General features: G+C 42.8%; 1 protein-coding gene across 2 annotated transcripts in view; it reads right to left on the reverse strand.

Moving 5' to 3' along the window:
• Positions 1 to 226: 226 nt before the first annotated feature.
• The window catches only part of LOC128700896 (uncharacterized), a 146,261-nt gene continuing 122,931 nt past the window's right edge, over positions 227 to 23,556 (reverse strand). For both annotated transcript variants that reach the window (XM_070104772.1, XM_070104771.1), the window contains exons 10-12: positions 20,284 to 20,513; positions 13,568 to 13,779; positions 227 to 682 (exon numbers count right to left, since the gene is read on the reverse strand). In XM_070104772.1, coding sequence (XP_069960873.1) covers positions 434 to 682; positions 13,568 to 13,779; positions 20,284 to 20,513 — 691 coding nt within the window. In that variant the 3' untranslated portion in view covers positions 227 to 433. The remainder of the gene's footprint in view (positions 683 to 13,567; positions 13,780 to 20,283; positions 20,514 to 23,556) is intronic.

Raw genomic sequence — 23,556 nt, forward strand, 5'->3', positions numbered from 1 at the left:
TAGGTAGTGCACAGCCCAGTAGGATTGTGTGGTACTGTGGACTAAGGTGTCATGTGTTTTCGCTCACCACAAGGCAGGCCCAAAACAACATGGGTTCGAATCCTCGGCCAGTCGCAGTGTTATTTATTTATATATATATATAATTATATATATATATATATATATATATATATATATATATATATATATATATATATATATATATATATATATATATATGCACGCACGCACGCACACACAGACACACACACACACATATTTCTCACAGCAAAATAGATGCAATATTTCCAGAATTATTTACAGTAAACAACACAGTAGACTTTTCAATCCGTCTTGGACCCTCATCAGGTCACGAATGAGAGGAAAACTGAAAGAAAAGCTGGAATTCTGATCCAGCAAGGTGACGCCTACAAGAGTTCATCTTCTTGCAAGACTACAGAGATGTTTCTGTGGGTTTACCTATCCGAGACGAAGACTCCATTTCTGCTGTTTCAAGACCATCTTTGGAGGTCTCAGTATGACAAAGATCAGATGTCATACTTGATAGTGAAAGCTGAGATGATCTCAGAGGATCATCACAAACCGAAGGTGAACCAGAACTCAGCTGGATCGAGTCCATTGACGCTCGTGGAGCCCTGGAATCCGACAGTACACTGTTCATCTCCCTGGAATCCGACTTTTCCTGTGGATTATAGAGAACGTAAGAACGCTGAAAAATATTTGTTAGAAAATAATATGAACAAATGGTTTAGAAACAAGCAAGTTGAAAAATGATTACTTGTTCAATATCTAATTATTTTTATTCTGGAGAACAACGATGTTGCCCAAGTGTATCATTTATCAAAATAAATATCAATAAACAGCTTTCGATGTGAGGTTCCCATTCTATAAACGCTGTATAACCCGTACCTGTTTAGTGCTTCCCCATGAATATAATATGGAAAAGCAATAATGATTGGGAAAGTACCCGAGGGAAGAATGTGTCTGGTCAAACCGATCATCACAACAGTAATGACTTAAAACAGGATTAAACAACGGAAACTCTGGTTAGAGCAAACGGAAAAATGTCAACAGGTGGACCTTGACTGGAAAAGAACAAAAATGGAGTGGGAACAAATGAGAGAGTACAAAGATGCCAGAGGAAGAAAGGAGAGATTGGTATGGAAGCTCAGCCTCCAGTGGTACTCCATGCACACCCGAGCACACATGTCCACCCTAAAGCTCTAGTCCCTCTCCCACTCAAACAATTCATGTCCCCTCCCCCTCTTCCTACACCCACAGTCCACACTCATTCCAGTGTAAGAACCTTCCTCGCAACAACTCCACACTCTAGCCCCAGACTCCACTTCCCCTTCACTCCAAGTCTTCCCATTAATCTAAGTCTGCCCGAAATGCCTAGCCATGGTAAGTGTTCTAGTGGCCCCCTCTGTAATTAGTATTTTACTACATGTAAACCACACAATAACCAAATTCTGTAAACTCAGCATTGTAATCCTTATAGAGAATAAACTTTGAATTGAATTTGAATTGAATTGAACTGAATTGAATCCACCCCAATCTTCATCGGAGGTCCTGACGCCTTCCAGAGTATAAAACCCACCCCTATCATTACCCCAACCAACACCATCCCCATCCACTCTCTCTCTCCTCCTCGCTCCGACTCATGTGATAGAACCAGGAAATTAAGAACTCAAGAACCGGAATGCAGTAAGAGAAATAAAGCTGAAAGCGTGGTATAAAAAATAACATGGAAAAAATAATAAGAATGATGGATGGAACTAACGAACAGTGGGGTCACCCTCAGACATTATAACATTCATAGGGACGAATCTCAGAGATAAGAGATGTATTCTTCCCGGATGGATGTCAGATGATGAGGAAAGACTGAATGAAAAGTATCATTGTTAATCAGAACCTAGTGGAATTTTGAGATGAGAAAAATAAACAGAGGGGAGAACTTTGACTATATAGGCAACCTCAACGTGAGGTTTTCATGGTGGTGACAGCAGTGATGAACAACCCTCCACTAAACAGCAAAAGACCAAGACAGTAATATAACAACAACAACAACAACGACTGAAATGGTCAGAAGATCCCCCATGACCAGGACACAGTTACTGATCATGGTAGACTTTAACCAACAGGAGATTGACTGGAAGAACCTGAATTCACATGAGGGACAAGAAATGTAGGGGCTAAGATGCTGGAGGTGGTAATGACCAACATCACGCACCATGTTAGGGATTCAACGAAAGAGAAAGGAAAGGATGAACTAGCAATGCTAGTCCTTGAACATGACTCCTGATGCTAGCACGTACGTGGCTGTGGTAAGTTTATTCAGGTATACACAAATACAGTTACATAGATTATCATACATAACAACGTATGTGTAGAGAACCTGAGATAACCAAAAAAAGTCCGAGTGATTTATTTTATTTTATTCTAATCTCGCTTGGAATACCAGTCTTCATGGGCAGTAATTACATTAATGCTTCCATAAACAAGCAGTTTTAAGCAATTAGCAATACTGCGACTAGCCAGGGATCGAACCTGTGTTAATTTAGCCAGCCAAAATCCACGACGCTCTAGCACAGGGGCTTACCTGGAGTTTACCTGGAGAGGGTTTTGGGGGTCAACGCCCCCCGCGGCCCGGTCTGAGACCAGGCCTCAAGGTGGATCAGGGTCTGATCAACCAGGCTGTTACTGCTGGCCGCAAGCAAGCTGACGTACGAACCACAGCCCAGTTGGTTAGGTGCTGACCTTAGGTGCCTGTCCAGTGCCTTCTTGAAGACAGTCAGGGGTCTATTAGTAATCCCCCTCATGTATGCTGGGAGGCAATTGAACAGTCTTGGGCCCCGGACACTTACTGTGTTGTCTCTCAGTGTACTCGTGGCGCCCCTGCTTTTCATCGGGGGAATGTTGCATCTCCTGCCTAGTCTTTTGTTTCATATGGAGTGATTTTCGTGTGCAGATTTGGTACCAATCCCTCCAGGACCTTCCAAGCGTATATTATCATGTATCTCTCTCGCCTGCGTTCCAGGGAATACAGATCAAGGACCTTCAACCGTTCCCAGTAGTTTAGGTGCCTTATTGCACTTATGTGTTCTGTGAAAGTTCTTTGTACACTCTCCAGGTCTGCAATGTCGCCAGCCTTGAAGGGGGTCGTTAGTGTACAGCAGTATTCCAGCCTAGATAGCACAAGCGATTTGAAGAGTGTCACCGTGGGCTTGGCGTCCCTAGTTTTGAAGGTTCTCATTATCCATCCTATAATTTTCCTAGCGGATGCGGTAGATACATTGTTGTGGTCTTTGAAGGCGAGATCCTCTGACATTATCACTCCCAGGTCCTTCACATTACTTTTCCGCTCTATTGTATGGTTAGAATTTGTAGTACACCCTGACACATTTTTAATTTCTTCAAGTTTCCCATATCTGAGTAGTTGAAATTTCTCCTCGTTGAACTTCATATTGTTTTGAGTGGCCCATTCGAAGATTTGGTTGATGTCCACTTGGAGTCTCGCAGTGTCGTCGATGGAGGTCACTGCCATGGTCATCCAGGTGTCATCCACAAAGGAAGACACGGAGCTATGACTCACATCTCTGTCTATGTCAGATATGAGGATGTGGAATAGAATGGGAGCGAGTACTGTGCCTTGTGGAACAGAGCTTTTTACCATGGCGGCCTCAGACTTTACTCTGTTTACTATTACTCTTTGTGTTCTATTTGTCAGGAAGTTGTAGATCCATCTACCAACTTTTCCCGCTATTCCTTTATCCTGCATTTTGTGTGCTATTACACCTTGATCACACTTGTCGAAAGCTTTTCCAAAGTCTGTGTATACTGCATCTGTATTTTGTTTATCGTCTACAGCATCTAGGACCTTGTCATAGTGGTCCAGTAGCTGGGACAGGCAGGAGCGACCTGCTCTATACCTGTGTTGCCCTGGGTTGTGTAATTGATGGGTATCTAGGTGGTTGTCTATCTTGCTTCTTAGAACCCTCTCAAAGATTTTTATGATATGGGATGTTAGTGCTATCGGACTGTAGCTCTTTACTGCCACCTTTGTAGCGTGGGGCTATGTCTGTTGTTTTCAGTGTGTGTGGGATGACCCCTGTGTCCATTCTCCCTCTCCATAAAATGCTGAAGGCACACGTTAGGGGCTTCTTGCAATTCTTGATGAGCACGGAGTTCCACGAGTCTGGGCATGGGGCAGAGTACCTGGGCATGTCATTAATTGCCTCTTCAATGTCTTGTGAAGTTAGAACAATATCCGAGATTTTTGGGATGACCAGATTTTGGGTTTCGTTCATAAAGAATTCATTTGGATTGTCGACCCTTAGTCTGGGCAGTGGCTCACTGAACACTGAATCATATTGGGACTTTAGTATCTCACTCATTTCTCGGCTCTCACCTGTGTATGTCCCATCCCGCCTAAGCAAGGGCCCAATACTGGATGTTGTTTTTCCCTTAGATTTAACATAAGAGAAAAAGTATTTTTTTTTCAACCTCCTTTATGGCTTTTAGTTCTTCCTGTGATTCTTGTCTCCTAAAAGATTCCTTCAGCTTAAGTTCGATATTTCCAATTTCATTGAGTAGTATTTCAGATATATTGGTCCCACTCAGCAGCTGTGTGACTCTTCACCTTCACCTGTATAGGGAACGTCTCTCTCTTTCTAGCTTACATCTTCTCTTTCTTTTTCTTAATGAAATGTGTCTTGAGCAGATCTCAAGAACCACAGAATTCATTTTTTTCAAGGCAAATGTTTAGATCTGTGTTGTTTAGGATAGGTGCGCTAGGTGGGCTAAAATAACACGGGTTCAATCCCTAACTTGTCACAGTACTGCTAATTCTTAAACCAATTGTTTGTGGATGTGTATGGTATCTGAGACAGTTATGTTCAACGAGCCACAAGAATAAATAGAACATCTGATATTTAACCTAAAAATACCTTAATATGTGTACTGCTCGTGAAGATTAGTAGTCACGGAAACACGCCCAGTTCTACCGGGTACCTGATGTTCGTAGATTGATGGCTCAGTGGTTTTAAAGCATCGTGGATTCTGGGTGACTTGCCACGATTCTGGCTATTATAACCAGGGTTGGACACCCGGCTAGTCGCATTATTGTTACTATACATACATGTTATGCCAAATTAGCTGAACTTTCCGGATAGGTTAAGTTCGAAAAAAACTCGACTATTCACAAAAATTCTGTTTAGATTGAAAAAAAAATTTTTCCATTGACAATGATGTAAAAAAAATTATTTTTGTACCATAACTAAATTAGATACCTCACCTAACTTAGATACCTCACCTAACTTAGATGCCTCACCTAACTTAGATGCCTCACCTAACTTAGATACCTCACCTAACTTAGATGCCTCACCTAACTTAGATGCCTCACCTAACTTAGATGCCTCACCTAACTTAGATACCTCACCTAACTTAGATGCCTCACCTAACTTAGATGCCTCACCTAACTTAGATGCCTCACCTAACTTAGATGCCTCACCTAACTTAGATGCCTCACCTAACTTAGATGCCTCACCTAACTTAGATGCCTCACCTAACTTAGATGCCTCACCTAACTTAGATGCCTCACCTAACTTAGATGCCTCACCTAACTTAGATGCCTCACCTAACTTAGATGCCTCACCTAACTTAGATGCCTCACCTAACTTAGATGCCTCACCTAACTTAGATGCCTCACCTAACTTAGATGCCTCACCTAACTTAGATGCCTCACCTAACTTAGATACCTCACCTAACTTAGATGCCTCATCTAACTTAGACACCTCACATAACTTAGATGCCTCACCTAACTTAGATGCCTCACCTAACTTAGATGCCTCACCTAACTTAGATACCTCACCTAACTTAGATGCCTCACCTAACTTAGACACCTCACCTAACTTAGACACCTCACCTAACTTAGATGCCTCCCCTAACTTAGACACCTCACCTAACTTAGATGCCTCACCTAACTTAGATGCCTCACCTAACTTAGATGCCTCACCTAACTTAGATGCCTCACCTAACTTAGATACCTCACCTAACTTAGATACCTCACCTAACATAGATGCCTCACCTAACTTAGATACCTCACCTAACTTAGATGCCTCACCTAACTTAGATGCCTCACTTAACTTAGACACCTCACCTAACTTAGACACCTCACCTAACTTAGATGCCTCACCTAACTTAGACACATCACCTAACTTAGATGCCTCACCTAACTTAGATGCCTCACCTAACTTAGATGCCTCACCTAACTTAGATGCCTCACCTAACTTAGATACCTCACCTAACTTAGATACCTCACCTAACTTAGATGCCTCACCTAACTTAGATAATTCACCTAACTTAGATGCCTCACTTAACTTAGATGCCTCACTTAACTTAGACACCTCACCTAACTTAGATGCCTCACCTAACTTAGATGCCTCACCTAACTTAGACACCTCACCTAACTTAGATGCTTCACCTAACTTAGACACCTCACCTAACTTAGATGCTTCACCTAACTTAGACACCTCACCTAACTTAGACACCTCACCTAACTTAGATGCCTCACCTAACTTAGATGCTTCACCTAACTTAGACACCTCACCTAACTTAGACACCTCACCTAACTTAGACACCTCACCTAACTTAGTTGCCTCACCTAACTTAGATGCCTCACCTAACTTAGATACCTCACCTAACTTAGATGCCTCACCTAACTTAGACACCTCACCTAACTTAGACACCTCACCTAACTTAGACACCTCACCTAACTTAGACACCTCACCTAACTTAGATGCCTCACCTAACTTAGATGCCTCACCTAACTTAGATGCCTCACCTAACTTAGATGCCTCACCTAACTTAGATACATCAGATGCCTCAAACTTAGATACTTAGATGCCTCACCTCACCTAACTTAGATGATGCCTCACCTAACTTAGATACCTCACCTAACTTACCTAACTTAGATACCTCACCTAACTTAGATGCCTCACCTCTTAGATACCTCAACTTAGATGCCTCACCTAACTTAGATTCCTCACCTAACTTAGATGCCTCACCTAACTTAGATGCCTCACCTCAACTTAGATGCCTCACTTAGATACCTCACCTAACTTAGATGATGCCTCACCTAACTTAGATGCCTCACCTAACTTAGATACCTCACCTAACTTAGATGCATCACCTAACTTACCTCACCTAACTTAGATGCCTCACCTAACTTAGATCACCTTAGATGCCTCACCTAACTTAGATGCCTCACCTAACTTAGATACCTCACCTAACTTAGATGCCTCACCGAACTTAGATACCTCACCTAACTTAGATACCTCACCTAACTTAGATGCCTCACCTAACTTAGATTCCTCACCTAACCTAACTTAGATACCTAACTTACCTAACTTAGATGCCTCACCTAACTTAGATACCTCACCTAACTTAGATGCCTCACCTAACTTAGATACCTAACTTAGATGCCTCACCTAACTTAGATGCCTCACCTAACTTAGATGCCTCACCTAACTTAGATACCTCACCTAACTTAGATACCTCACCTAACTTAGATGCTCACCTAACTTAGATGCCTCACCTAACTTAGATGACCTAACTTAGACACTCGCCTCCACCTGGCAGACACCTCACCCTGGCTTGGATACCTCACCTGCAGATGCCTCCTGCTAAGTGAGTGCCTCACCTGGCTTAGATGCCTCATGCTAGACGGATACCACCTCACCTAACCCGATGGCCACCTCATGACCCAGATGCCTCACCTAACTTAGATGCCTCACCTAACTTAGACACCTCACCTAACTTAGATGCCTCACCTAACTTAGATGCCTCACCTAACTTAGATACCTCACCTAACTTAGATGCCTCACCTAACTTAGATACCTCACCTAACTTAGATGCCTCACCTAACTTAGACACCTCACCTAACTTAGATGCCTCACCTAACTTTGATGCCTCACCTAACTTAGATACCTCACCTAACTTAGATGCCTCACCTAAATCAGATGCCTCACCTAACTTAGATGCCTCACCCACTAACCCAGAACCTCACCCCTGGCAGATGCCTCACCTGCTTAGATGCCTCACCTGGCAGATGCCTCACCTGGCAGGATGCCTCACCTGCTTAAGGATGCCTACTAACCCATGCCTCACCTGCAGATGCCACCTCATCTAGCCCAGATGCCTCATCCCTGGAACTTAGATACCTCCTCCTACTTCAGATGCCTCCTGCTTGGAGATGCCTCACCTGGCTTAGATGCCTCACGATGCTTATTGCCTCTATAGCTGGACCACTCCCACCTAACTTAAGATCCTCACCTGGCTTGGATGCCTCACCTAAGGCCACCATTGATTACCTCACTTAGATGCCTCACCTGGAGATGCCTCACCTGCTTAGATGCACACCTAGCTACCTCCACCTAACTGCCTAACCTTCAGTACCTCACCTAGCTTGATGCCTCACCTATTGTATACTACGATGCCTCACCTGGCTTAGATGCCACTCCACCTGGCTTAGATGCCTCACCTGACAGATCCTCACCATAAGCAGACACCTCACCCTAGCAGCACCTCACCCTAGCCGCTTGATACCTCACCTAAGGCAGATGCCTCACCTAGCCTTGGGATGCCACCTCCTTCAACTGCAGATGCCTCCTCACTTAAGGCCCAAATGCCTCACCTTGTTGGATGCCTCACCTAAGCACCTCACCTAACTTAGATGCCTCACCTGCTTAGATGCCTCACCTGCTAGATGCCTCACCAACAGCAGATGCCTCACCTAACTTAAGATGCCTCCACCTAACTTAGATGACCCTGTGGCCACTTAACCCAGATGCCTCACCCTAACTTAGATGCCTCACCTAACTTGATGACCTCACCATAACCAGATACCTCACCCTAACTTGGACGCCTCACCTAGCAGATAACACTCACCTGCTTAGATGCCTCCATACCTAACCTGGAGATGCACCTCACCTAACCCAGATGCCTCAGCCTGGCAGATGCCTCCAACATGCCTAAGCCCAGATGCTCTCACCTGCTTGGATGCCTCACTGCTTGGATGCCTCACCTGCAGATGCCTCACCTGCTTGGATACCTCACTACTTGGATGCCTCCATGCTGGATGCCTCCATAACTAGATGGCCTCATCTGGCAGACACCTCACTAGCAGGATGCCTCACCTGTTGGACCTCACCTGGCAGGATCACCTGCACTACCTTAATGGCAGGATGCCTCCACCTGGCTTGGATGCCTCCACCTAGGCAAGGATGCCTCCTGACCTGCTTGGCAGGTGCCTCATATATGCAGATGCCTCACCTGGCAGCCAGATGCCTCACCCTGCAGATGCCTCCTGCCTTGGAGATGGCTTCACCATAACTTAGATGCCTCACCACCTTGATAGATCTCGTCTAACTTAGATGCCTCACCCTAACTTAGATGCCTCCACCTGTTGAGATGCCTCACCCTCAGATACCTATGCCTCCACCTAACCAGATCCTTCCACCTAACTTAGGATGCCTCACCTAAGCACTTGGATGCCTCATGCCTAGCGGATGCCTCACCTACCTCACCTAACTTAGATACCTCACCTAACTTAGATGCCTCACCTAACTTAGATGCCTCACCTAACTTAGACACCTCACCTAACTTAGATGCCTCACCTAACTTAGATGCCTCACCTAACTTACATGCCTCACCTAACTTAGATGCCTCACCTAACTTAGATGCCCCACCTAACTTAAATACCTCACCTAACTTAAATACCTCACCTAACTTAAATACCTCACCTAACTTAAATACCTCACCTAACTTAGATGCCTCACCTAACTTAGATGCCTCACCTAACTTAGATGCCTCACCTAACTTAGATGCCTCACCTAACTTAGACACCTCACCTAACTTAGACACCTCACCTAACTTAAATACCTCACCTAACTTAGATACCTCACCTAACTTAGATGCCTCACCTAACTTAGATGCCTCACCTAACTTAAATACCTCACCTTACTTAGATACCTCACCTAACTTAGATACCTCACCTAACTTAGATGCCTCACCTAACTTAGATGCCTCACCTAACTTAGATACCTCACCTAACTTAGATACCTCACCTAACTTAGACACCTCACTTAACTTAGATGCCTCACCTAACTTAGATACCTCACCTAACTTAGATGACTCACCTAACTTAGATACCTCACCTAACTTAGACACCTCACCTAACTTAGATACCTCACCTAACTTAGATACCTCACCTAACTTAGACACCTCACCTAACTTAGATACCTCACCTAACTTAGATGCCTCACCTAACTTAGATACCTCACCTAACTTAGATGCCTCACCTAACTTAGATACCTCACCTAACTTAGACACCTCACCTAACTTAGATGCCTCACCTAACTTAGATGCCTCAACTAACTTAGATGCCTCACCTAACTTAGATGCCTCGCCTAACTTAGATGCCTCACCTAACTTAGACACCTCACCTAGCTTAGATGCCTCACCTAACTTAGATGCCTCACCTAACTTAGATGCCTCACCTAACTTAGATGCCTCACCTAACTTAGATACCTCACCTAACTTGGATGCCTCACCTAACTTAGATACCTCACCTAACTTGGATGCCTCACCTAACTTAGATGCCTCACCTAACTTAGGTGCCTCACCTAACTTAGATGCCTCACCTAACTTAGATGCCTCACCTAACTTAGACACCTCACCTAACTTAGATACCTCACGTAACTTAGATACCTCACCTAACTTAGATACCTCACCTAACTTAGATACCTCACCTAACTTAGATACCTCACCTAACTTAGATGCCTCACCTAACTTAGATGCCTCACCTAACTTAGATGCCTCACCTAACTTAGATGCCTCACCTAACTTAGATGCCTCACCTAACTTAGATACCTCACCTAACTTAGATGCCTCACCTAACTTAGATGCCTCACCTAACTTAGATACCTCACCTAACTTAGATACCTCACCTAACTTAGATGCCTCACCTAACTTAGATACCTCACCTAACTTAGATACCTCTCCTAACTTAGATGCCTCACCTAACTTAGATGCCTCACCTAACTTAGATACCTCACCTAACTTAGATGCCTCACCTAACTTAGACGCCTCACCTAACTTTAATGCCTCACCTAACTTAGATACCTCACCTAACTTAGATGCCTCACCTAACTTTAATGCCTCACCTAACTTAGATACCTCACCTAACTTAGATGCCTCACCTAACTTAGATGCCTCACCTAACTTAGATGCCTCACCTAACTTAGATACCTCGCCTAACTTAGATGCCTCACCTAACTTAGACGCCTCACCTAACTTTAATGCCTCACCTAACTTAGATACCTCACCTAACTTAGATGCCTCACCTAACTTAGACGCCTCACCTAACTTTAATGCCTCACCTAACTTAGATACCTCACCTAACTTAGATGCCTCACCTAACTTTAATGCCTCACCTAACTTAGATACCTCACCTAACTTAGATGCCTCACCTAACTTAGATGCCTCACCTAACTTAGATGCCTCACCTAACTTAGATGCCTCACCTAACTTAGACGCCTCACCTAACTTTAATGCCTCACCTAACTTAGATACCTCACCTAACTTAGATGCCTCACCTAACTTAGATGCCTCACCTAACTTAGACACCTCACCTAACTTAGATGCCTCACCTAACTTAGATACTTCACCTAACTTAGAAACTTCACTTAATAAAACTTAATCTAATATTTTTTAAGTAAATTCTTTTAAATATACATCAGAGGTTAGCATAAACTTAAGGTTACATAACGTCAATGATATATATGTAGTTTACGTTATGCCCAGACTGAATTTTGGAGCTATGGACAAAAATATTTTTCAGTCTGCTTTGTCGGCACTATATATATATATATATATATATATATATATATATAATTTGCGATCTTGGCTTAAATAGCAACGCTCATCTTGCCATATAGGACAAGTGAAAATTTGTGTATGCAATAATTTCGCCAAAATCATTCTGAACCTAACGAAAAAAATATATTTCACTGTGTTTGTTTAGTATTAAATTATTGTAAACAAATCTAAAATATATTTAGTTGGGTTAGGCTAGAATAAATTGTTCTTGTTATAATAAGGTTAGGTAAGTTTTCTAACATTCATTTGGTACAAAATTAAATTTTTTTACATAAACATTAATCAAAAAAATATATCTTTAAACGTGTAAGAGAAAATTTTAGAAAGGACTTAATTTTAAATGAGTTCTTGCTAATTGACCAGTTTTACATATTCGGCACGACATATATATATATATATATATATATATATATATATATATATATATATATATATATATATATATATATATATATATATATATATATATATATATATATATAGGAGTGGACGTGTCGGTAGACAGGTGTACGAAACACGAGGAACGCCATAGAACTGAATAGGGATACAAGGTGAGTGGTGCACTGAGGAGTCTGTGGAGACTAAGAAGGTTTATCCATGGAGGTAAACAAGGGAATGTATGAGAGTATAGTGGTACCAATACTTATATGGGTGTGAAGCATGGGTAGTGAATGTTGTAACAAGGAGAAGGCTGGAGGCAGTGGAGATGTCGTGTCTGAGCGCAATGTGTGGTGTGAATATTAGGAAGAGTAATCATAGTTTGGTGATTAGGAGGTGTGGGGTTTCTAAAAGTATTATCCAGAAGGCTGAGGAGAGGGTTGTTTAGGTGGTTCGGACATATAGAGAAGATGGAACAAAATAGAGTGACTTGGAGGCTGTGCAAATCTGTAGTGGAAGGAAGGCAGGGAAGGGGTCATCCTAAAAAGAGTTGGAGGCAGGGGGTAAAGGAGATTTTGTGTGTGAGAGGTTTAGAGTTCCAGCAAGAGTTCGTGAGTGCGTTAGAGAGGAGTGAAAGTGGAGTGTTGGAGTGTGAGCAAAGTAACATCTGGGAAGGGATTCAGGGAAACCGATTATCCTGACTCGAGGCACTGAGGTGGGAAGTACAGTGCCTGCACTCTGAAGGAGGTGTTTGGGATGTATAATGTTTAGAGAGATATCTAAAATGTCGTATCTGGGTACCTCTGACAAGACAGTTATAGTGTAAATAATGGTGAAAGTGTTTCTTTCTCAGGTCACCCTGCCTGGGTGGGAGACGGCCAGCGTGAAAGGTAAATATTACATGACATAATATTTAGCAATGTAACATTAAATTGCTAGGAAAGTCCACTGTAGTGTAACGAGTGATTCTTAATCTCAGGAATATGAGTTACCTACCATTTCCTTTCATCAAATCTGATTATTTTCCATTCTCAAGGGGCTGCATGACCCTAAGAGTTTAGTGCTCCCTAAAGAAAATATTAATATGAGGTTAGTTTTAGTAAAAAAAGAAAAAAGTGACACCAAAACTTTCCAGAACAATATATCTGTGATCTTTGGGAAAGTTAATGTTTTCTGTCATATTTAATGTGATCCTGACAAAGAAAACATTCCACTAATTCTATTAACACACAAAATGATGTAACTTTACAGTGTTGAGTCGCCTTGGAGTGAACTGCTGGTGGTGAGGGTACTTGAGACTCTCACAGTGAACTATGGTGAGCTGCTCCTGGCAGGGGTGTGTCGAGCACGTCAGTGATCCAGCCTCCAGTGATCCAGCCTCCAGTGATCCAGCCTCCAGTGATCCAGCCTCCAGTGATCCAGCCTCCAGTGATCCAGCCTCCAGTGATCCAGCCTCCAGGTCTGCAACATCATCTGGATGAGCACACTCCAGTATTACTCTCGCTTAAGTTTTAAAATTATTTTGCATATCCTTCAAATAATCTTGTCAGAATTATTCCAGAGGTTTTTTAAGAATACCTTGTGATGTAATTATCAAAAATATTCTCATTTTAAAAGACACACACACACACACACACACACACACACACACACACACACACACACACACACAGGTAGGCTTACAAAGGGATCTGGACAGGCTGCAGGCCTGGTCCAGCATCTGGCTCCTGGAGTTTAATTCCACCAATGGCACAGTCATGTAGCCTGGCAAGGTCAAAGGAAACCTCAGACAGTGTAAAGTCTAGGTGACCAAAGACTACAAACTTCAATCAAGGCAAAGGATCTTGGGGTGAGTATAATACCGAGCACATCTCCTGAGGAGCACTCGTGGAATAGACAAGGTGGACAAAGACAGGATGTTCCAGAGATGGGACACAGAAACAAGGGGTCACACTTGAAAGTTGAGGATTCAGATGAGTCAGAGGGATGTTAGGAAGCATTTCTTCAGTCACAGAGTAGCCAGGAAGTGGAATGGTCTAACAAGCGATATAATGGAGGCAGGAACCATACATAGCTTTAAGACGAGGTATGATGAAACTCATGGAGCAGGGAGAGAGTGGACTTAGTAGCGTTCAGTGAAGAGCCGGGGCCAGGAGCTGAGCCTCGACACTTGCAACCGCAATTAGGTGAGTACAATTAGGCGCCTGGCAAATCTAAGAACAGCGTTTCGACACCTCAGTAAGGAATCGTTCAAGACTCTGTACACTGCGTACGTCAAGCCTACATTAGAGTATGCAGCACCAGTATGGAGCCCACACCTAGCCAAGCACGTCAAGAAATTAGAGAAAATGCAAACGTTTGCAACAAGACTTGTCCCGGAGATAAGGGGTATGTCCTACGAGGAGAGGTTAAGGGAAATCAACCTGACGACACTGGAGGACAGGAGCGACAGGGGGGACATAACATAAAATCCGGAGAGGATTTGACAAAGTGGACAGGGACAGAATGTTTGACAGATGCGACAGAGCAACAAGGTGTCACAACTGGACGTTGAAAACTCTGATGAGTCACAGGGAAGTTACGAAGTATTTCTTCAGTCACAGAGTCGTCCGGAAGTAGAAGACTCTAGAAAGAAGCCACTGGAATTACGGAAAGATGAGAATAAACAGACATGAGGTAAACGACTTCACAGCAGCTGAGAACTGTGGGATCAAAAGTAGTAGTTTCAGAGGTGTAGAACCGTCATCATGACATCAAAAGTATATATTACCGACAAGTTTAAGAATCAGACACATCTGCAACAACTGGGTATCTTATGTACGACATAATAAAGATACCCAGGTGCTGCATATGTGACTAATTTTTTAAAGCCCGTCATCTAACAGTAGGAAATCAATACGAGAATATGAAGACAACAACACAGCGATGGCTGCCATCATGGCGGAAGCAGCTATGGAGGTACACGGGGTTATAGCATGGGTTATGTCAACCAAAAATAAGTAGAGAGGGAGGAACGGAAGGATGGACGTGATTAAGGTGCATTATTTTTTTTGTCAGGATGTTGAGGACATGAACAAGAGTGGTGAGCCTGCAAGAGTGGACCAGTTATTTAATGGAAGTAAATAACTGGTCGCTGCCATCCAGGACAGGGATGGCAGCGACCATACTGTATTGAACTTGGGATACCTTGTGGCACTATGGTGGTGGGTACGAAAAGCCAGACTTTAGAAGCAGATAAGTTACAGAATGTAGTGCACTGGGAGAAGAACTGACAGAAAAGGCAGCAGATGAGATGCTTGAGTAACTAAAAAGTGTCGGGAGGCAGAGAACTTCATATCCAGAAGAACTGGAAACTGGAAAGACAACAAGAGCCCTTGGTTTAACCAGAGAAGGGAAGCCAAAAGAGCATAAAAGTTTGTACAGTATTTAAAAAAGCGAGTTAAAAATGAGATCAGAGAAGCGAGCAGATTAGTTTGGTACGAATATACATGGATGAGGAGAGAAGTTGAGCAACAATTTGAGAATGATTTAGCAACCAAGGCCATGTTGCAACCCAGTCTGCGTCACAGCGATATCAGAAGAAAGACGAGGAAAAACAACGTAACTTGACTGGAGATAGAAGAAGAGGTTACCAAAAACAAGGAAATCTGCGAAGTGTTGAACGAGGACCCCCTCAGACAGAGCAATACCAGAAGGCATAGAATAAAGGTTCCATCGACAGATACTAGACACAATATTCACAACAGAGAAAGATTCAAGAAACATTTGGAGCTAGATATATTAAAATTAATGGAATATGACAGTGTCACTATGAGTTCTGCGAGAGGGAGCAACAAATACTGAACTATAATACAATATCTGCAACAAGTCAGTGTACACTGGGCAGTTGCCAGAGATCTGGAAGACAGAGAATGTAGTCACTGTGTTAAGAAAGGAGACTGACAGGAATAACTGCAATAACTTACATGCATAAGATAAGATAAGAGATAAGATTTCGTTCGGATTTTTAACCCCGGAAGGTTAGCCACCCAGGATAACCCAAGAAAGTCAGTGCGTCATCGAGGACTGTCTAACTTATTTCCATTGTGGTCCTTAATCTTGTCCCCCAGGATGCGACCCACACCAGTCGACTAACACCCAGGTACCTATTTGCTGCTAGGTGAACAGGACAACAGGTGTAAGGAAACGTGTCGAAATGTTTCCACCCGCCGGGAATCGAACCCGGGCCCTCCGTGTGTGAAGCGGGAGCTTTAGCCACCAGGCCACCGGGCCACCATACCATGTAAGTTATTGGGGAAACAATCAAAAGACGAGTGGTAGAGCACTTGGACAGTAGAATTTCATTAACATTAACGAATACATGTTCAGAGATAGCAAACTTCGTCTTACATGAAGTTAGAGCTGCATAATACAGAGAAGTGAAAAAGGAGAGAGAGAGAGACAGATGGGCGGATTGCATGTTCTTTGCAAGAAGGCAGTTGATCCTGTACCCACAAGAGACTCTTGAGGGTACAGGCAGGAATAACAGAGAACTTACTCTGGTGGTCTAATGGAAAAGAAACAAAGCGGAATTGTCGGGGAAGATATTTCAGAAAGGCAAATAGTAACAAGCGGGGTACCGCAGTGATCGGAATTAGGACCAACACTGTTTCTAGTTTATGTGAATGACGTACCCACGAAGGATGCAATTACATGCATCCCTGTTAGATGATAATGCAAAATGAAAATAAAAATATACGAGGGAAGGGAAATGCTATAAAACTGGTCAGAAGTGGTTCTTTGACTTCGACTCTAGTAAGTACAAGATTTTGAGGATTGTGGAAGGGACAAGAAGATCGAACACGGAGTACAGACTCAGGAAAAATAGACTTGCAGACCTCCCAGGGTTGAGCATACTGCATGTTTATCGTAAGAGGTTCACATTAACAGAAGAACCTCTGCAGCCAATGTTCGTTTGGAAAACCCAAGAGTAGCCATCACAAAAGTCAAAAATCCTTCTGTACCTTTTATACAATACATATCAGGAAGAACATGTTAAGAAACTGAAGAAAATACTGGAACAGTTGGAAGTTAAAGATACAAATAAGTGATAGAGATGTCAGGAAGTACTTCTTCTGCCTGTTCTAGTCGAAACCAACTCCATACTTGGCGTTAAGAACAGGTACGACAGAGAGTGCGAGGCAAGGGATGAGTGAATCTGGCAAGTGGCAAACTGAGAGGCGGGGCCAGGAGCTGAGACTACACCCCTGAAACAACATATAGATATGCATATGCTTAATTAAGCACACACACACACACACACACACACACACACACACACACACACACACACACACACACACACACACACACACACACACACAGAGGAGCTGAGGACACTAGAGGACAGGAGGGTCAGGGGAGACATGATAACGACATATAAAATACTGCGCGGAATAGACAAGGTGGACAAAGACGGGATGTTCCAGAGATGGGACACAGACACAAGAGGTCACAATTGGAAGTTGAAGACTCAGATGAGTCAAAGGGATGTTAGGAAGTATTTCTTCAGTCATAGAGTGGTCAGGCCGTGGTATAGCCTAGAAAGTGAAGTAGTGGAGGCGGGAACCATGCACAGTTTTAAGGCGAGGTATGATAAAGCTCATGGGGCAGGAAGAGAGAGGACCTAGTAGCAATCAGTGAAGAGGCGGGGCCAGGAGCTATGACTCGACCCCTGCAACCACAAATAGGTGAGTACAAATAGGTGAGTACATACACACACAGGGCAATAGAAATATTGGAAAGACCAGTACGAGCCCCTGGTTTACCCGACGGTGTAAGGAGGCAAAAACTAAGTGCAACAGTGAATGGAAAAAGTACAGAAGGCGACGAACACAGGAAAATAACGAGATTAGTCGAAAAGTCAGGAATGAGTATGCACAGGTAAGGAGGGAGGCCCAGCGACAGTATGAAAATAATATAGCATCGAAAGTCAAGTCTGACCCGAAACTGCTGTATAGCCACATCAGGAGGAAGACAACAGTCAAGGACCAGGTGATAAGGCTGAGGAAAGAAGGTGGAGAACTCACAAGAAACGATCAAGTGGTATGTGAGGAGCTCAACATGAGATTTAAGGAAGTTTTTACAGAAGAGACAGGAAGGACTCTGGGAAGACAGCACAGAGGGGGACACCAACAACTTAGGAGGTGATGCAGAAGCTGCTAAGCGACCTTGATACCTCAAAGGCGATGGGACCGGGCATCTCCCCGTGGGTCCTTAGAGAAGGAGCAGAGAAGCTGTGCAAGGCACTAAACACAATCTTCAATACATCCCTTGAAACTGGGCAACTACCTGAGGTATGGAAGACGGCAAATGTAGTACCCATTTTTAAGAAAGGAGACAGAAACGAGGCACTAAGCTACAGACCAGTCTCACTGACGTGTATAGTATGCAAAGTCATGGAGAAGATTATCAGGAGGAGAGTGGTGGAGTGCCTGGAACGGAACAAGATTATAAACGCCAACCAGCACGGATTCATGGGAGGAAAATCCTGTGTCACAAACCTTCTGGAGTTCTATGACAAGGCAACAGAAGACTCGAGAGAGAAGGGTGGCTTGATTGCATTTTCCTGGACTGCAGGAAGGCCTTCGACACAGTTCCTCACAAGAGACTAGTGCAGAAGCTGGAGGATCAGGCACGTATAGCAGGAAGGGCACTGCAATGGATCAGAGAATATCTGACAGGGAGGCAACAACAAGTCATGGTACATGATGAGGTATCACAATGGGCACCTGTGACGAGCGGGGTCCCACAAGGGTCAGTCCTAGGACCAGTGATATTTTTCATATATGTGAATGACATGATGGAAGGGATAGACTCAGAAGTGTCCCTGTTTGCAGATGATGTGAAGTTAATGAGAAGAATTAAATCAGATGAGGATCAGGCAGGACTACATAGAGACCTGGACAGGCTGGACACATGGTCCAGAAACTGGCTTCTCGAATTCAACCCTGCCAAATGCAGAGTCATGAAGCTTGGGGAAGGACAAAGAAGACCGCAGACAGAGTATAGGCTAGGTAAACAAAGACTTCAAACCTCACTTAAGGAGAAAGATCTTAGGGTGACCATAACACCGAGCACATCTCCGGAAGCACACATCAACCAGATAACTGCTGCAGCACATGAGCTCCTGGTAAACCTGAGAATAGCATTCCGATACCTTAGTAAGGAATCGTTGAAGATACTGTACACTGTGTACGCCAGGCCCATACTGGAGTACGCAGCACCAGTCTGGAATCCACACCTGGTCAAGCACGTCAAGAAATTAGAGAAAGTACAAATGTTTGCAACAAGGCTAGTTCCGGAGCTCAGGGGAATGTTCTATGAAGAAAGGTTGAGGGAAATCGGACTGACGACACTGGAGGACAGGAGGGTCAGGGGAGGCATGATAATGACATACAAAATACTGCGTGGAATAGATAAGGTGGACAGCGACAGGATGTTCCAGAGATGGGATACAGAAACAAGGGGTCACAATTGGAAGCTGAAGACTCAGATGAATCACAGGGATGTTGGGAAGTATTTCTTCAGTCACAGAGTAGTCAGGAAGTGGAATAGTCTAACAAGTGATGTAGTGGAAGCAGGAACCATACATAGCTTTAAAATGAGGTATGATAAAGCTCATGGAGCAGGTGAAGAGGCGGGGTCAGGAGCTGAGTCTCGACCCCTGCAACCACAATTAGGTGAATTAGGTGAGTACACACACACACACACACACATATACACACACACATACACACACACACATACACACACACATACACACACACGCACACACACACACACACACACACACACACACACACATACACACACACGCACACACACACACACACACACACACACACACACACACACACACACACACACACACACACACACACACACACACACACACACACACACACACACACACACATACATTACCTCCATTATTAAGACAATAATAGCCAGAAACAGCATTATAACGTGAAGACTTAGTCGTGGACGACATCCTGGAGGCACCCAACTTCCTGTTTACCACCACGACCACCACCACGACCACCACTACTGCTACCACCACCACCATCACCACCACCACCACCACCACCAGCGAAGGTGATGATGAAGATGACAACAGAGATGAAGGTGACGAAGGTGAGACTGGCAAAACATCGCTGTTGACGGAGGATCTCATCAAGTAAATTATCTTACTTAAAATTAATATTCTTAATTACTAGTAATATTTTTAAGAACTAGAAATAGTCTCAAGAACTAGTAATATTCGTAACTAATAATATTTTTAATAACTAGTAATATTCTTAGTAACTAGTAATATTCTTAGTAACTAGTAATATTCTTAGTAACTAATAATATTCTTAGTAACTAATAATATTCTTAGTAACTAGTAATATTCTTAGTAATTAGTAATATTCTTAGTAACTAATAATATTCTTAGTAACTAGTAATATTCTTAGTAACTAGTAATATTCTTAGTAACTAATAATATTCTTAGTAACTAATAATATTCTTAGTAACTAGTAATATTCTTAGTATTTAGTAATATTCTTAGTAACTAGTAAGCAGCAAATAGGTACCTGGGTGTTAGTGGACTGGTGTGGGTCGCATCCTGGGGGACAAGATTAAGGACCACAATGGAAATAAGTTAGACAGTCCTCGATGACGCACTGACTTTCTTGGGTTATCCTGGGTGACTAACCCTCCGAGGTTAAAAATCCGAACGAAATCTTATCTTAGTAACTAGTAACAACTATTGGAGGATAGATGGGGTAGTGAGAGCATAGGCAATGGGGTCGAAGATGTATGGGGTACGTTTAAGAATGTAGTGTTAGAGTGTTCAGCAGAAGTTTGTAGTTACAGGGAAGTGGGTGCGGGAGGGAAGAGGAGCGATTGGTGGAATGATGATGTAAAGAGAGCAGTAAGGGACAAAAAGTTAGCATATGAGAAGTTTTTACAAAGTAGAAGTGATGCAAGGAAGGAAGAGTATATGGAGAAAAAGAGAGAGGTTAAGAGAGTGGTGAAGCAATGTAAAAATAGAGCAAATGAGAGAGTGGGTGAGATGTTATCAACAAATTTTGTTGGAAATCAGAAAAAGTTTTGGAGTGAGATTAACAAGTTAAGAAAGCCTAGAGAACAAATGGATTTGTCAGTTAAAAATATGAGAGGAGAGTTATTAAATGGAGAGTTAGAGGTATTGGGAAGATGGAGGGAATATTTTGAGGAATTGTTAAATGTTGATGAAGATAGGGAAGCTGTGATTTCGTGTATAGGGCAAGGAGGAATAACATCTTGTAGGAGTGAGGAAGAGCCAGTTGTGAGTGTGGGGGAAGTTAGTGAGGCAGTAGGTAAAATGAAAGGGGGTAAGGCAGCCGGGATTGATGGGATAAAGATAGAAATGTTAAAAGCAGGTGGGGATATAGTTTTGGAGTGGTTGGTGCTATTATTTTTATTATGTTGCAAGCAAGCAGTGTCTACATTATGTTGCAAGCAAGTTGTGTCTACATTATCTTGCAAGCAAGTTGTGTCTACATTATCTTGCAAGCAAGCAGTGTCTACATTATCTTGTAAGCAGTGTCTAATCTATCTTGCAAGCAAGCAGTGTCTACATTATCTTGTAAGCAAGCAGTGTCTACATTATCTTGCAAGCAAGCAGTGTCTACATTATCTTGCAAGCAAGCAGTGTCTACATTATCTTGCAAGCAAGCAGTGTCTACATTATCTTGCAAGCAAGCAGTGTCTACATTATCTTGCAAGCAAGTTGTGTCTACATTATCTTGCAAGCAAGCAGTGTCTACATTATCTTGCAAGCAAGTTGTGTCTACATTATCTTGCAAGCAAGCAGTGTCTACATTATCTTGTAAGCAGTGTCTAATCTATCTTGCAAGCAAGCAGTGTCTACATTATCTTGTAAGCAAGCAGTGTCTACATTATCTTGCAAGCAAGCAGTGTCTACATTATCTTGTAAGCAGTGTCTAATCTATCTTGCAAGCAAGCAGTGTCTACATTATCTTGTAAGCAAGCAGTGTCTACATCATCTTGCAAGCAAGCAGTGTCTACATTATCTTGCAAGCAAGCAGTGTCTACATTATCTTGCAAGCAAGCAGTGTCTACATTATCTTGCAAGCAAGCAGTGTCTACATTATCTTGTAAGCAAGCAGTGTCTACATTATCTTGCAAGCAAGCAGTGTCTACATTATCTTGTAAGCAAGCAGTGTCTACATTATCTTGTAAGCAAGCAGTGTCTACATTATCTTGTAAGCAAGCAGTGTCTACATTATCTTGCAAGCAAGCAGTGTCTACATTATCTTGCAAGCAAGCAGTGTCTACATTATCTTGCAAGCAAGCAGTGTCTACATTATCTTGTAAGCAAGCAGTGTCTACATTATCTTGCAAGCAAGCAGTGTCTACATTATCTTGCAAGCAAGCAGTGTCTACATTATCTTGTAAGCAAGCAGTGTCTACATTATCTTGCAAGCAAGCAGTGTCTACATTATCTTGCAAGCAAGCAGTGTCTACATTATCTTGTAAGCAAGCAGTGTCTACATTATCTTGCAAGCAAGCAGTGTCTACATTATCTTGCAAGCAAGCAGTGTCTACATTATCTTGCAAGCAAGCAGTGTCTACATTATCTTGTAAGCAAGCAGTGTCTACATTATCTTGCAAGCAAGCAGTGTCTACATTATCTTGTAAGCAAGCAGTGTCTACATTATCTTGCAAGCAAGCAGTGTCTACATTATCTTGTAAGCAGTGTCTAATCTATCTTGCAAGCAAGCAGTGTCTACATTATCTTGTAAGCAAGCAGTGTCTACATTATCTTGCAAGCAAGCAGTGTCTACATTATCTTGCAAGCAAGCAGTGTCTACATTATCTTGTAAGCAAGCAGTGTCTACATTATCTTGCAAGCAAGCAGTGTCTACATTATCTTGCAAGCAAGCAGTGTCTACATTATCTTGCAAGCAAGCAGTGTCTACATTATCTTGCAAGCAAGCAGTGTCTACATTATCTTGCAAGCAAGCAGTGTCTACATTATCTTGTAAGCAGTGTCTAAATTATCTTGCAAGCAAGCAGTGTCTACATTATCTTGCAAGCAAGCAGTGTCTACATTATCTTGCAAGCAAGCAGTGTCTACATTATCTTGCAAGCAAGCAGTGTCTACATTATCTTGCAAGCAAGCAGTGTCTACATTATCTTGCAAGCAAG

Source organism: Cherax quadricarinatus, chromosome 94, assembly GCF_038502225.1.
Source record: "Cherax quadricarinatus isolate ZL_2023a chromosome 94, ASM3850222v1, whole genome shotgun sequence".
NCBI classification, from domain to species: domain Eukaryota; kingdom Metazoa; phylum Arthropoda; class Malacostraca; order Decapoda; family Parastacidae; genus Cherax; species Cherax quadricarinatus.